The sequence below is a fragment of the Hyla sarda genome, unplaced genomic scaffold, assembly GCF_029499605.1.
Source record: "Hyla sarda isolate aHylSar1 unplaced genomic scaffold, aHylSar1.hap1 scaffold_146, whole genome shotgun sequence".
Classification (NCBI taxonomy): Eukaryota; Metazoa; Chordata; class Amphibia; order Anura; family Hylidae; genus Hyla; species Hyla sarda.
This window is the reverse complement of record NW_026608090.1, coordinates 143,646-159,766: the sequence shown is the minus strand read 5'-3', so window position 1 is coordinate 159,766 and position 16,121 is coordinate 143,646. Positions and strand designations below refer to the sequence as shown.

At 42.9% G+C, this 16,121-nt stretch overlaps 1 protein-coding gene across 1 annotated transcript in view; it reads right to left on the bottom strand.

The window, feature by feature from the left end:
• Positions 1-8,325: 8,325 nt before the first annotated feature.
• LOC130308084 (placenta-specific gene 8 protein-like) overlaps positions 8,326-16,121 on the bottom strand; it is a 44,278-nt gene continuing 36,482 nt past the window's right edge. The window contains exons 3-4 of the mRNA XM_056552230.1: positions 8,724-8,902; positions 8,326-8,651 (exon numbers count right to left, since the gene is read on the bottom strand). Of these exons, the coding sequence (XP_056408205.1) occupies positions 8,469-8,651; positions 8,724-8,902 (362 nt within the window). The 3' untranslated portion in view covers positions 8,326-8,468. The remainder of the gene's footprint in view (positions 8,652-8,723; positions 8,903-16,121) is intronic.

The following is a 16,121-nucleotide window of genomic DNA, read 5'->3' as shown; positions in this document are numbered from 1 at the left end:
TTAGAGGATTTATTCCTGATCCAAGGGCTCCACCTAGTGACCATGCTGGAAATGTGATGGGAATTCCCCGCATTAACCCTTACAGTGCCAGGGGCCCATCTCAGCTGCAGCCACATGTGTAGAGCTAAGGAAACGTGGTGAAGTTCTCCAACTTACTTCAATGGAAATCCTTAAATCACATGATGACATAATCACATGATGACATAATCACATGATGACATAATCACATGACTTGTAATGGTGGTAGAAGTAATAACAACTGTAATAGTTGTAGTAGTAATAGTGGTAGTTGTAATAACTGTAATAATAGTCGCTGTAGTAATGCTACTAGTAACAATTGGGGTATTAGTTGCAGTAGTAATAGTGGTAGTAGTAACAATTGGAGTAATAGTTGCAGTAGTAATAGTGATACTAGTAACAATTGGAGTAATAGTTGCCTCAGTAATAGTGGTAAGAGTAACATTTGGAGTAATAGTTGCTATAGTAATAGTGGTAAAAGTAACATTTGGAGTAATAGTTGCTATAGTAATAGTGGTAAAAGTAACATTTGGAGTAATAGTTGCTATAGTAATAGTGGTAAAAGTAACATTTGGAGTAATAGTTGCTATAGTAATAGTGGTAAAAGTAACAATTGGAGTAATATTTGCAGTAGTAATAGTGGTGGTAGTAACAACTCTAGTAATAGTTGCAATTGTAATAGTGGTAAAAGTAACAATTGGAGTAATAGTTAAAGTTGTAATAGTGGTATAAGTAACAATCAGAGTAATTGTTGCAGTAGTAATAGTGGTAAAAGTAACATTTGGAGTAATAGTTGCTATAGTAATAGTGGTAAAAGTAACAATTGGAGTAATAGTTGCCATAGTAATAGTGGTAAAAGTAACCATTGGAGTAATAGTTGCAGTAGTAATACAGGTACTAGTAACAATTAGAGTAATAGTTGCAGTAGTAATAGTGGTAAAAGTAACAATTGGAGTAATAGTTGCAGTAGTAATAGTGGTAAAAGTAACAATTGGAGTAATAGTTGCAGTTGTAATAATGGTAGAAGTAACAATTGGAGTAATAGTTGCAGTAGTAATAGTGGTAGAAGTAACAATTGGAGTAATAGTTGCAGTAGTAATAGTGGTAAAAGTAACAATTGGAGTAATAGTTGCAGTTGTAATAGTGGTAAAAGTAACCATTGGAGTAATAGTTGCAGTAGTAATAGTGGTAAAAGTAACAATTGGAGTAATAGTTGCAGTAGTAATAGTGGTAGTAGTAACAGTAGTACATACCTGTGGCAGTGCCCCCTCCCAGCGGATCATCCAGGGTATAGCTGTTGGGTCATATTGGGAACATAAACTGGCTCTTTCAGTTTGGTAGCAGTATTTAGCAGTATTAGAGGTAATAGTAACTGTAGTAGGAGTATTTATATCAGGAGGCGCTGCCACAGTACAGGTACAATAAGACATTTGGAGTCCACATAAGTAACTTACAGCTGTTGTCTCCATGATCCATGACTGGGCCCCAGAAGGTGATCGTAGACACAGGACCCTATAGATAGAAGACATCTGACCCCACAAACCGTCTGACCCCCCAAGGACTAATATATGGACACTGAAGGGTATTCTTATATAGAAATGAGTGAGAAATGTACTATTATAGATATATATATACACTGATATGACTGGTACTATTATATATACACTGATATGACTGGTACTATAATATATACACTGATATGACGGGTACTATTATATATACACTGATATGACTGGTACTATTATATATACACTGATATGACTGGTACTATTATATATACACACTGATATGACTGGTACTATTATATATACACTGATATGACTGGTACTATTATATATACACTGATATGACTGGTACTATTATATATACACTGATATGACTGGTACTATTATATATATATACACTGATATGACTGGTACTGTTATATATACACTGATATGACTGGTACTGTTATATATACACTGATATGACTGGTACTGTTATATATACACTGATATGACTGGTACTATTATATATACACTGATATGACTGGTACTATTATATATACACTGATATGACTGGTACTATTATATATATATACACTGATATGACTGGTACTGTTATATATACACTGATATGACTGGTACTGTTATATATACACTGATATGACTGGTACTATTATATATACACTGATATGACTGGTACTATTATATATATATACACTGATATGACTGGTACTATTATATATACACTGATATGACTGGTACTATTATATATACACACTGATATGACTGGTACTATTATATATACACTGATATGACTGGTACTGTTATATATACACTGATATGACTGGTACTGTTATATATACACTGATATGACTGGTACTGTTATATATACACTGATATGACTGGTACTATTATATATACACTGATATGACTGGTACTATTATATATACACTGATATGACTGGTACTGTTATATATACACTGATATGACTGGTACTGTTATATATACACTGATATGACTGGTACTATTATATATACACTGATATGACTGGTACTATTATATATATATACACTGATATGACTGGTACTGTTATATATACACTGATATGACTGGTACTGTTATATATACACTGATATGACTGGTACTATTATATATATACACTGATATGACTGGTACTATTATATATATACACTGATATGACTGGTACTATTATATATACACTGATATGACTGGTACTATTATATATACACACTGATATGACTGGTACTATTATATATATACTGATATGACTGGTACTATTATATATACACACTGATATGACTGGTACTGTTATATATACACTGATATGACTGGTACTATTATATATATACTGATATGACTGGTACTATTATATATACACACTGATATGACTGGTACTATTATATATACACTGATATGACTGGTACTATTATATATACACACTGATATGACTGGTACTATTATATATATACTGATATGACTGGTACTATTATATATACACTGATATGACTGGTACTATTATATATATACACTGATATGACTGGTACTATTATATATATACACTGATATGACTGGTACTATAATATATACACACTGATATGACTGGTACTATTATATATACACTGATATGACTGGTACTATTATATATACACTGACATGACTGGTACTATTATATATATACACTGATATGACTGGTACTATTATATATATACACTGATATGACTGGTACTATTATATATACACTGATATGACTGGTACTATTATATATACACTGACATGACTGGTACTATTATATATATACACTGATATGACTGGTACTATTATATATATACACTGATATGACTGGTACTATTATATATATACACTGATATGACTGGTACTATTATATATACACTGATATGACTGGTACTATTATATATACACACTGATATGACTGGTACTATTATATATATACTGATATGACTGGTACTATTATATATACACTGATATGACTGGTACTATTATATATATACACTGATATGACTGGTACTATTATATATATACACTGATATGACTGGTACTATAATATATACACACTGATATGACTGGTACTATTATATATACACTGATATGACTGGTACTATTATATATACACTGACATGACTGGTACTATTATATATATACACTGATATGACTGGTACTATTATATATATACACTGATATGACTGGTACTATTATATATACACTGATATGACTGGTACTATTATATATACACTGACATGACTGGTACTATTATATATATACACTGATATGACTGGTACTATTATATATATACACTGATATGACTGGTACTATTATATATATACACTGATATGACTGGTACTATAATATATACACTGATATGACTGGTACTATTATATATACACTGATATGACTGGTACTATTATATATATACACTGATATGACTGATACTATAATATATATACACTGATATGACTGGTACTATAATATATATGCTCTCAGTTGGTGGAAAGGTTCGCTCGTGGTTAGACCCTTTCTCCACCATTACTCTTACACCTCATGGTTGTGTTAGAAGTGAAGCCTTATCTTCTCAGGGGGGGCGCTCTATCCTCCAATCACTGTACCCTATGTCCTCTGCCAGGTGTTAGAAACCAGAACAACAGCGACAGCTTGTGGGGGGAGCGATGTCGTGATATAGAGCGACATTAATAACACCTACCTACGTTACCCAGTGTGCCATCCTCCGGGCGCCTCTGTCCCGTGTGTGGACCACCCTGGACCACGACAGGTGTCCACGGACAACAGTGGATCACGTGTACATTCAGGATGTGAATGGTTCAGTCCACCTCAGCACATCGGTCTCATGTGTCTTAAATTAGGTGTTATCGCTCTCACACTCTCTAACACTGATCACTGGAGGGTCAACATGGCACCTCATAGAAAAGAGCCGTCTGAGGAGCTGAAAAAAGAATTGTTGCTCTATGTAAAAATGGCGGAGGCTATAAGAAGGTTGTCAGCATGGTGGGCGAAACCCTACAGCGGAGTCACAGGACAGTCTCCACTCAGCACAGGCCTCACCCAAGGTTGACCAAAGAAGTTGAGTGCACACGCTCAGCGTCATATCCAGAGGTTGTCTTTGGGTAATGCGTGTGCTGCCAGCATTGCTGCAGAGGTTGAAGGGGTGGAGGGTCGGTCTGTCAGTGCTCAGACCATATAATACTGCATCACAGGCATAGTGGTGGAGTGTCATAGTCCGGGCACAGGGGGAGCTGCAGATCATTGAGGGAACCATGAATGACATGTCCTGTGACAATACTGAGGCAGGGCAGGACCCCTCCCTCCAGAGACCGGGCCGCAGGGCAGTATTCACACATGATAAGGACCCTAAACACCTCCAAGACCACCAATGCTGAGGGTGAAGGTGATGGACTGGCCAAGATGTCTCCAGACTGAACCCTATGGAGTATCTGTGGGGCCTCCTCAAACAGAAGGTGGAGGAGCAGAGGGTCTGTAACATAGATATGGAGGAGGAGGGAAGGGGAGACAGGGGAACCGGTGAAGGTCTGGTCAACTCCATGAGGCCTCAGGCCGTGCTGGAGAATAATGGTGGTCACACAAAATATTATAGGCACTGATCCTATATACTTAGATGGATTGGGGCTCTTGAATGGTGGATCAGGTTTGATGAGGTGATGGTGCGGACTGAGGGCGGCCCATGGACCTCAGGATGGCGGCCTGGGACCTGTGGATGGCTGCCCATGGACCTGTGGATGGCTGCCCATGGACCTGTGGATGGCGGCCCATGGACCTGTGGATTGCTGCCCCTGGACCTGTGGATGGCTGCCCATGGTCCTGTGGAATGGCTGCCCCTGGACCTGTGGATGGCTGCCCCTGGACCTGTGGATGGCTGCCCCTGGATCTGTGGATGGCTGCCCATGGACCTGTGGATGGCTTCCCCTGGACCTGTGGATGGCTTCCCCTGGACCTGTGGATGTCTGCCCATGGACCTGTGGATGGCTGCCCCTGGACCTGTGGATGGCTGCCCATGGACCTGTGGATGGCTGCCCATGGACCTGTGGATGGCTGCCCATGGACCTGTGGATGGCTGCCCATGGACCTGTGGATGGCTGCCCATGGACCTGTGGATGGCTGCCCATGGACCTGTGGATGGCGGCCCATGGACCTGTGGATTGCTGCCCATGGACCTGTGGATGGCTGCCCCTGGACCTGTGGATGGATGGCTGCCCCTGGACCTGTGGATGGATGGCTGCCCCTGGACCTGTGGATGGCTGCCCATGGACCTGTGGATGGCTGCCCATGGACCTGTGGAAGGCTGCCCATGGACCTGTGGAGGGCTGCCCATGGACCTGTGGAGGGCTGCCCATGGACCTGTGGAGGGCTGCCCATGGACCTGTGGATGGCTGCCCATGGACCTGTGGATGGCTGCCCATGGACCTGTGGAGGGCTGCCCATGGACCTGTGGAGGGCTGCCCATGGACCTGTGGAGGGCTGCCCATGGACCTGTGGAGGGCTGCCCATGGACCTGTGGAGGGCTGCCCATGGACCTGTGGAGGGCTGCCCATGGACCTGTGGAGGGCTGCCCATGGACCTGTGGATGGCTGCCCATGGACCTGTGGATGGCTGCCCATGGACCTGTGGATGGCTGCCCCTGGACCTGTGGATGGATGGCTGCCCCTGGACCTGTGGATGGATGGCTGCCCCTGGACCTGTGGATGGATGGCTGCCCCTGGACCTGTGGATGGATGGCTGCCCCTGGACCAGTGGATGGATGGCTGCCCCTGGACCAGTGGATGGATGGCTGCCCCTGGACCTGTGGATGGATGGCTGCCCCTGGACCTGTGGATGGATGGCTGCCCCTGGACCTGTGGATGGCTGCCCATGGACCTGTGGATGGCTGCCCATGGACCTGTGGATGGCTGCCCATGGACCTGTGGATGGCTGCCCATGGACCTGTGGATGGCTGCCCCATGGACCTGTGGATGGCTGCCCATGGACCTGTGGATGGCTGCCCCTGGACCTGTGGATGGATGGCTGCCCCTGGACCTGTGGATGGATGGCTGCCCCTGGACCTGTGGATGGCTGCCCATGGACCTGTGGATGGCTGCCCCTGGACCTGTGGATGGCTGCCCATGGACCTGTGGATGGCTGCCCATGGACCTGTGGATGGCTGCCCATGGACCTGTGGATGGCTGCCCATGGACCTGTGGATGGCTGCCCACGGCAGCTGGATTCCCCTCCTGGATATTCGGCTGTGACATTTGGTTAACCCTTTGCTATATAGGATTTGGTACTTCTGTTGTCCTCTTGGCTTTTTTATCTGGCCTGCTGACTATCCTTTCGGTTTGTTTGTCTCCCTCTGGGTTTAGTATCCTGTGCATATTAGTAAATTGTGTCCTGACTGTGCCTCCTGACCTTTACTGTATTGTTTGTTGCTTCGACCTTAAATGTCCCTGCACTTAGTCAGAGTAGGGACTGTCTTCTAGATGTGAAGTCGCCGTTTTGGGTGACTATGCAATAGACAGGGACTGGGGTCCTGAGTGGCAGGAATGCACTGTTACCCTGCCCACATGTGACAAAGCATAGCATTCTCCCTATAACCTGGGGCTGAGTGGTATGGTTCTCGGGTCCCTGATAGCTTTCTCCTTATAACCTGAGGCTGAGTGTTATGGTTCTTGAGGTCCTGATAGCATTCTCCTATTACCTGAGGCTGAGTGTTATGGTTCTTGAGGTCCTGATAGCATTCTCCCTATTACCTGAGGCTGAGTGTTATGGTTCTTGGGGTCCTGATAGCATTCTCCCTATTACCTGAGGCTGAGTGTTACGGTTCTCAGGGTTCTGAAAGCGTTCTCCCTATAACCTGGGGCTGAGTGTTATGGTTCTTGGTGTCCTGATAGCGTTCTCCCTATAACCTGGGGCTGAGTGTTATGGTTCTCGGGGTCCTGATAGTGTTCTCTCTATAACCTGGGGCTGAGTGTTATGGTTCTCGGGTCCCTGATAGCGTTCTCCTTATAACCTGGGGCTGAGTTTTATGGTTCTTGGGGTCCTGATAGCATTCTCCTTATTGCCTGAGGCTGAGTGTTATGGTTCTTGAGGTCCTGATAGCATTCTCCCTATTACCTGAGGCTGAGTGTTATGGTTCTCAGGGTTCTGAAAGCGTTCTCCCCTATAACCTGGGGCTGAGTGTTATGGTTCTTGGGGTCCTGATAGCATTCTCCCTATAACCTGGGGCTGAGTGTTATGGTTCTTGGGGTCCTGATAGCATTCTCCCTATAACCTGGGGCTGAGTGTTATGGTTCTTGGGGTCCTGATAGTGCTCTCCCTATAACCTGAGGCTGAGTGTTATGGTTCTCGGGGTTCTGAAAGCATTCTCCCTATAACCTGGGGCTGAGTGTTATGGTTCTTGGGGTCCTGATAGCATTCTCCCTATAACCTGGGGCTGAGTGTTATGGTTCTTGGGGTCCTGATAGTGCTCTCCCTATAACCTGAGGCTGAGTGTTATGGTTCTCAGGGTTCTGAAAGCATTCTCCCTATAACCTGGGGCTGAGTGTTATGGTTCTTGGGGTCCTGATAGCATTCTCCCTATAACCTGGGGCTGAGTGTTATGGTTCTCTGGGTCCTGATAGCATTCACCCTATAACCTGGGGCTGAGGGTTCTCGGGGTCCTCATAGCATTCTCCCTATGACCTGCGGCTGAGTGTTATGGTTCTCGGGGTCCTGATGTCATGTCCGGCTGTAGGAGAAGATCTTCCTAAATACGCAGAGAATTGACCACACACAGCTTTTAGAATGTTTTGTTTATTACAAAAGACATATAGGATGGTGATGGACTCTATATAATGTAGGGGAGGGGTGGCAGTGTTGTGTATACAGATGAGAGTACAGCAGGTTGGAGCAGATAATGGGGGTGATGGTGCTGCTGGGACTGAATTAATATTCCACAATGGGGCTGTAGCCGTGAGCCTGAGGGATCATGGGAACGTTACTGATCAGGGTGGTCTGGGCCGTGGTGATTGTGGATGACTGGTTCCGGACCTTGATCTCTCGGGCGATCTGACACCAAGTACAGGAATAGCAGCAACAGGAGGTGATACAGTCATCACAGATGGACCCCTAAAAAAAGACATAAAGGGGGGTTATCCTATTATACAATGAAATCGCCCGAGACCCCTATAAGAAACATACCGGAATCTTGTATCTCTCCCGCACCGCTGCCCTGGTCGCCATTGTTATGGGGGGACAAACTCCGCTACACCCAACATACCCCATCAGACACGGATCCAAGAGGGGGAGGCAAGAGCACTCTCCGAAATCACTGACTGTGCTACACTGCAGGCAAGGAAAGCACCAAAAGGCACAGCAACCTGCAGAGGAGAGACGTATAACACTATATCAGACTGTACACAGCAACCTGCAGAGGAGAGAATAGGTGTATAACACTACATCAGACTGTACACAGCAACCTGCAGAGGACAGAAGAGATGTATAACACTATATCAGACTGTACACAGCAACCTGCAGAGGAGAGAAGAGACATATAACACTATATCAGACTGTACACAGCAACCTGCAGAGGAGAGAATAGGTGTATAACACTACATCAGACTGTACACAGCAACCTGCAGAGGACAGAAGAGATGTATAACACTATATCAGACTGTACAAAGCAACCTGCAGAGGAGAGACGTATAACACTATATCAGACTGTACACAGCAACCTGCAGAGGAGAGAAGAGACATATAACACTATATCAGACTGTACACAGCAACCTGCAGAGGAGAGAATAGGTGTATAACACTACATCAGACTGTACACAGCAACCTGCAGAGGACAGAAGAAATGTACCACTATATCAGACTGTACAAAGCAACCTGCAGAGGAGAGAAGAGACGTATAACACTATATCAGACTGTACACAGCAACCTGCAGAGGAAAGAATAGGTGTATAACACTACATCAGACTGTACACAGCAACCTGCAGAGGAGAGAATAGGTGTATAACACTACATCAGACTGTACACAGCAACCTGCAGAGGACAGAAGAGATGTATAACACTATATCAGACTGTACAAAGCAACCTGCAGAGGAGAGACGTATAACACTATATCAGACTGTACACAGCAACCTGCAGAGAAGAGAAGAGACATATAACACTATATCAGACTGTACACAGCAACCTGCAGAGGAGAGAATAGGTGTATAACACTACATCAGACTGTACACAGCAACCTGCAGAGGACAGAAGAAATGTAACACTATATCAGACTGTACACAGCAACCTGCAGAGGACGAAAGAGACGTATAACACTATATCAGACTGTACACAGCAACCTGCAAAGGACAGAAGTGACGTGTAACACTATATCAGACTTTACAAAGCAACCTGCAGAGGACAGAAGAGACATATAATACTATATCAGACTGTGCACAGCAACCTGCAGAGGAGAGACGTATAACACTATATCAGACTGTACACAGCAACCTGCAGAGGAGAGAAGAGACATATAACACTATATCAGACTGTACACAGCAACCTGCAGAGGAGAGAATAGGTGTATAACACTACATCAGACTGTACACAGCAACCTGCAGAGGACAGAAGAGATGTATAACACTATATCAGACTGTACAAAGCAACCTGCAGAGGAGAGACGTATAACACTATATCAGACTGTACACAGCAACCTGCAGAGGAGAGAAGAGACATATAACACTATATCAGACTGTACACAGCAACCTGCAGAGGAGAGAATAGGTGTATAACACTACATCAGACTGTACAAAGCAACCTGCAGAGGAGAGACGTATAACACTATATCAGACTGTACACAGCAACCTGCAAAGGACAGAAGTGACGTGTAACACTATATCAGACTGTACACAGCAACCTGCAGAGGACAGAAGAGACATATAACACTATATCAGACTGTACAAAGCAACCTGCAGAGGACAGAAGAGATGTATAACACTATATCAGACTGTACACAGCAACCTGCAGAGGAGAGAAGAGACATATAACACTATATCAGACTGTACACAGCAACCTGCAGAGGAGAGAATAGGTGTATAACACTACATCAGACTGTACACAGCAACATGCAGAGGAGAGAAGAGATATAACACGATATCAGACTGTACACAGCAACCTGCAGAGGACAGAAGAGACATATAATACTATATCAGACTGTGCACAGCAACCTGCAGAGGAGAGACGTATAACACTATATCAGACTGTACACAGCAACCTGCAGAGGAGAGAAGAGACATATAACACTATATCAGACTGTACACAACAACCTGCAGAGGAGAGAAGAGACGTATAACACTATATCAGACTGTGCACAGCAACCTGCAGAGGAGAGACGTATAACACTATATCAGACTGTACACAGCAACCTGCAGAGGAGAGAAGAGACATATAACACTATATCAGACTGTACACAGCAACCTGCAAAGGACAGAAGAGATGTATAACACTATATCAGACTGTACAAAGCAACCTGCAGAGGACAAAAGAGACATATAACACTATATCAGACTGTACACAGCAACCTGCAAAGGACAGAAGTGACGTGTAACACTATATCAGACTGTACACAGCAACCTGCAGAGGACAGAAGAGATGTATAACACTATATCAGACTGTACACAGCAACCTGCAGAGGACAGAAGAAATGTAACACTATATCAGACTGTACACAGCAACCTGCAGAGGACGAAAGAGACGTATAACACTATATCAGACTGTATACAGCAACCTGCAAAGGACAGAAGTGACGTGTAACACTATATCAGACTGTACACAGCAACCTGCAGAGGACAGAAGAGACATATAATACTATATCAGACTGTGCACAGCAACCTGCAGAGGAGAGACGTATAACACTATATCAGACTGTACACAGCAACCTGCAGAGGAGAGAAGAGACATATAACACTATATCAGACTGTACACAGCAACCTGCAGAGGAGAGAATAGGTGTATAACACTACATCAGACTGTACACAGCAACCTGCAGAGGACAGAAGAGATGTATAACACTATATCAGACTGTACAAAGCAACCTGCAGAGGAGAGACGTATAACACTATATCAGACTGTACACAGCAACCTGCAAAGGACAGAAGTGACGTGTAACACTATATCAGACTGTACACAGCAACCTGCAGAGGACAGAAGAGACATATAACACTATATCAGACTGTACAAAGCAACCTGCAGAGGACAGAAGAGATGTATAACACTATATTAGACTGTACAAAGCAACCTGCAGAGGACAAAAGAGACATATAACACTATATCAGACTGTACACAGCAACCTGCAAAGGACAGAAGTGACGTGTAACACTATATCAGACTGTACACAGCAACCTGCAGAGGACAGAAGAGACATATAATACTATATCAGACTGTGCACAGCAACCTGCAGAGGAGAGACGTATAACACTATATCAGACTGTACACAGCAACCTGCAGAGGACAGAAGAGACATATAACACTATATCAGACTGTACACAGCAACCTGCAGAGGAGAGAATAGGTGTATAACACTACATCAGACTGTACACAGCAACCTGCAGAGGACAGAAGAGATGTATAACACTATATCAGACTGTACAAAGCAACCTGCAGAGGAGAGAATAGGTGTATAACACTACATCAGACTGTACACAGCAACCTGCAGAGGACAGAAGAGACGTATAACACTATATCAGACTGTACACAGCAACCTGCAAAGGACAGAAGTGACGTGTAACACTATATCAGACTGTACACAGCAACCTGCAGAGGACAGAAGAGACATATAATACTATATCAGACTATCAGACAGTAAACAGCAATCTGCAGAGGAGAGAAGAGATGTATAACACTATATCAGACTGTACACAGCAACATGCAGAGGAGAGAAGAGATATAACACTATATCAGACTGTACACAGCAACCTGCAGAGGACAGAAGAGACATATAATACTATATCAGACTGTGCACAGCAACCTGCAGAGGAGAGACGTATAACACTATATCAGACTGTACACAGCAACCTGCAGAGGAGAGAAGAGACATATAACACTATATCAGACTGTACACAACAACCTGCAGAGGAGAGAAGAGACGTATAACACTATATCAGACTGTGCACAGCAACCTGCAGAGGAGAGACGTATAACACTATATCAGACTGTACACAGCAACCTGCAGAGGAGAGAAGAGACATATAACACTATATCAGACTGTACAAAGCAACCTGCAGAGGACAGAAGAGATGTATAACACTATATCAGACTGTACAAAGCAACCTGCAGAGGACAAAAGAGACATATAACACTATATCAGACTGTACACAGCAACCTGCAAAGGACAGAAGTGACGTGTAACACTATATCAGACTGTACACAGCAACCTGCAGAGGACAGAAGAGATGTATAACACTATATCAGACTGTACACAGCAACATGCAGAGGAGAGAAGAGATATAACACTATATCAGACTGTACACAGCAACCTGCAGAGGACAGAAGAGACATATAATACTATATCAGACTGTGCACAGCAACCTGCAGAGGAGAGACGTATAACACTATATCAGACTGTACACAGCAACCTGCAGAGGAGAGAAGAGACATATAACACTATATCAGACTGTACACAGCAACCTGCAGAGGACAGAAGAGACATATAACACTATATCAGACTGTGCACAGCAACCTGCAGAGGAGAGACGTATAACACTATATCAGACTGTACACAGCAACCTGCAGAGGACAGAAGAGACATATAACACTATATCAGACTGTGCACAGCAACCTGCAGAGGATGCAGTGTAACTTGCTTGTGGTACTTTTAACTAATGCTGGTTAGTGTCTAGGCCAGTGGTCTCAAACTGTGGCCCTCCAGATGTTGCAAAACAGCATGCCATTCATTCTTACACACATATATATATATATATATATATATATATATATATATATATATATATCACTGGGTGGCAGCAAAGAGCAAAATGTTAACCCTTATCCATCCATAATACTCCAGTGTATGCAGAGGTAGAAACAGGGCACACGAGCTTAACTTGGGCCTCTGTCAGCTTCCTGCTGGGTGTTGTTGTTCATCGGGGGGGGGGGGGGGGGGGGGGTTACCTCATCTGAAGACCTTCTACGGACCAGATTAATTCTTATTTTTTATCTACGGATACGTAAGACCATAGCAGGACTGTATAAGATGATACATACGGGAGGAAAATAGTCTGTTATCCTGGCCATGGCCAGCAGGGGGCGGCAATAGCCAATAAAAGATATAAGAACACGCTGACATAATATACCGTATTATACTTTATTACACCGCACGTACCGACAGATTATACCGTATTATACTTTATTACACCGCACGTACCGACAGATTATACCGTATTATACTTTATTACACCGCACGTACCGACAGATTATACCGTATTATACTTTATTACACCGCACGTACCGACAGATTATACCGTATTATACTTTATTACACCGCACATACCGACAGATTATACTGTATTATACTTTATTACACCGCACGTACCGACAGATTATACCGTATTATACTTTATTACACCGCACGTACTGACAGATTATACCGTATTATACTTTATTACAACGCACATACCGACAGATTATACCGTATTATACTTTATCACACCGCACGTAGCGACAGATTATACCGTATTATACTTTATTACACCGCACGTAGCGACAGATTATACCGTATTATACTTTATTACACCGCACGTACCGACAGATTATACTGTATTATACTTTATTACACCGCACATACTGACCGATTATACCGTATTATACTTTATTACACCGCACGTACCGACAGATTATACCGTATTATACTTTATTACACCGCACGTACTGACAGATTATACCGTATTATACTTTATTACAACGCACATACCGACAGATTATACCGTATTATACTTTATCACACCGCACGTAGCGACAGATTATACCGTATTATACTTTATTACACCGCACGTAGCGACAGATTATACCGTATTATACTTTATTACACCGCACGTACCGACAGATTATACTGTATTATACTTTATTACACCGCACATACTGACCGATTATACCGTATTATACTTTATTACACCGCACGTACCGACAGATTATACCGTATTATACTTTATTACACCGCACGTACCGACAGATTATACCGTATTATACTTTATTACACCGCACATACCGACAGATTATACCGTATTATACTTTATTACACCGCACATACCGACAGATTATACCGTATTATACTTTATTACACCGCACGTACCGACAGATTATACCGTATTATACTTTATTACACCGCACGTACCGACAGATTATACCGTATTATACTTTATTACACTGCACGTACCGACAGATTATACCGTATTATACTTTATTACACCGCACGTACCGACAGATTATACCGTATTATACTTTATTACACCGCACGTACTGACAGATTATACCGCATTATACTTTATTACACCGCACATACCGACAGATTATACCGTATTATACTTTATTACACCGCACGTACTGACAGATTATACCGTATTATACTTTATTACACCGCACGTACCGACAGATTATACCGTATTATACTTTATTACACCGCACATACCGACAGATTATACCGTATTATACTTTATTACACCGCACATACCGACAGATTATACCGTATTATACTTTATTACACCGCACGTACCGACAGATTATACCGTATTATACTTTATTACACCGCACGTACCGACAGATTATACCGTATTATACTTTATTACACTGCACGTACCGACAGATTATACCGTATTATACTTTATTACACCGCACGTACCGACAGATTATACCGTATTATACTTTATTACACCGCACGTACTGACAGATTATACCGCATTATACTTTATTACACCGCACATACCGACAGATTATACCGTATTATACTTTATTACACCGCACGTACTGACAGATTATACCACATTATACTTTATTACACCGCACATACCGACAGATTATACCGTATTATACTTTATTACACCGCACGTACTGACAGATTATACCGCATTATACTTTATTACACCGCACATACCGACAGATTATACCGTATTATACTTTATTACACCGCACGTACCGACAGATTATACCGTATTTTACTTTATTACACCGCACGTACCGACAGATTATACCGTATTTTACTTTATTACACCGCACATACCGACAGATTATACCGTATTATACTTTATTACACCGCACGTACCGACAGATTATACCGTATTTTACTTTATTACACCGCACATACCGACAGATTATACCGTATTATACTTTATTACACTGCACACACCGACAGATTATACCGTATTATACTTACAAACAGGTGATACATTTCAATCCCCCCGCCCCCGTGATCCTCCTGTGCCATTTTAATTGTCCCCCCCCCACCCCCTCGTGCCATTTTAATTGCCTCCATCTGATCCCTCTGTACCATTTCAGTACCCCCCCCCCCCCCATCCCCCCTGTGACACGCCCTGATGGCCACAGACTGCTGGGACTTGTAGT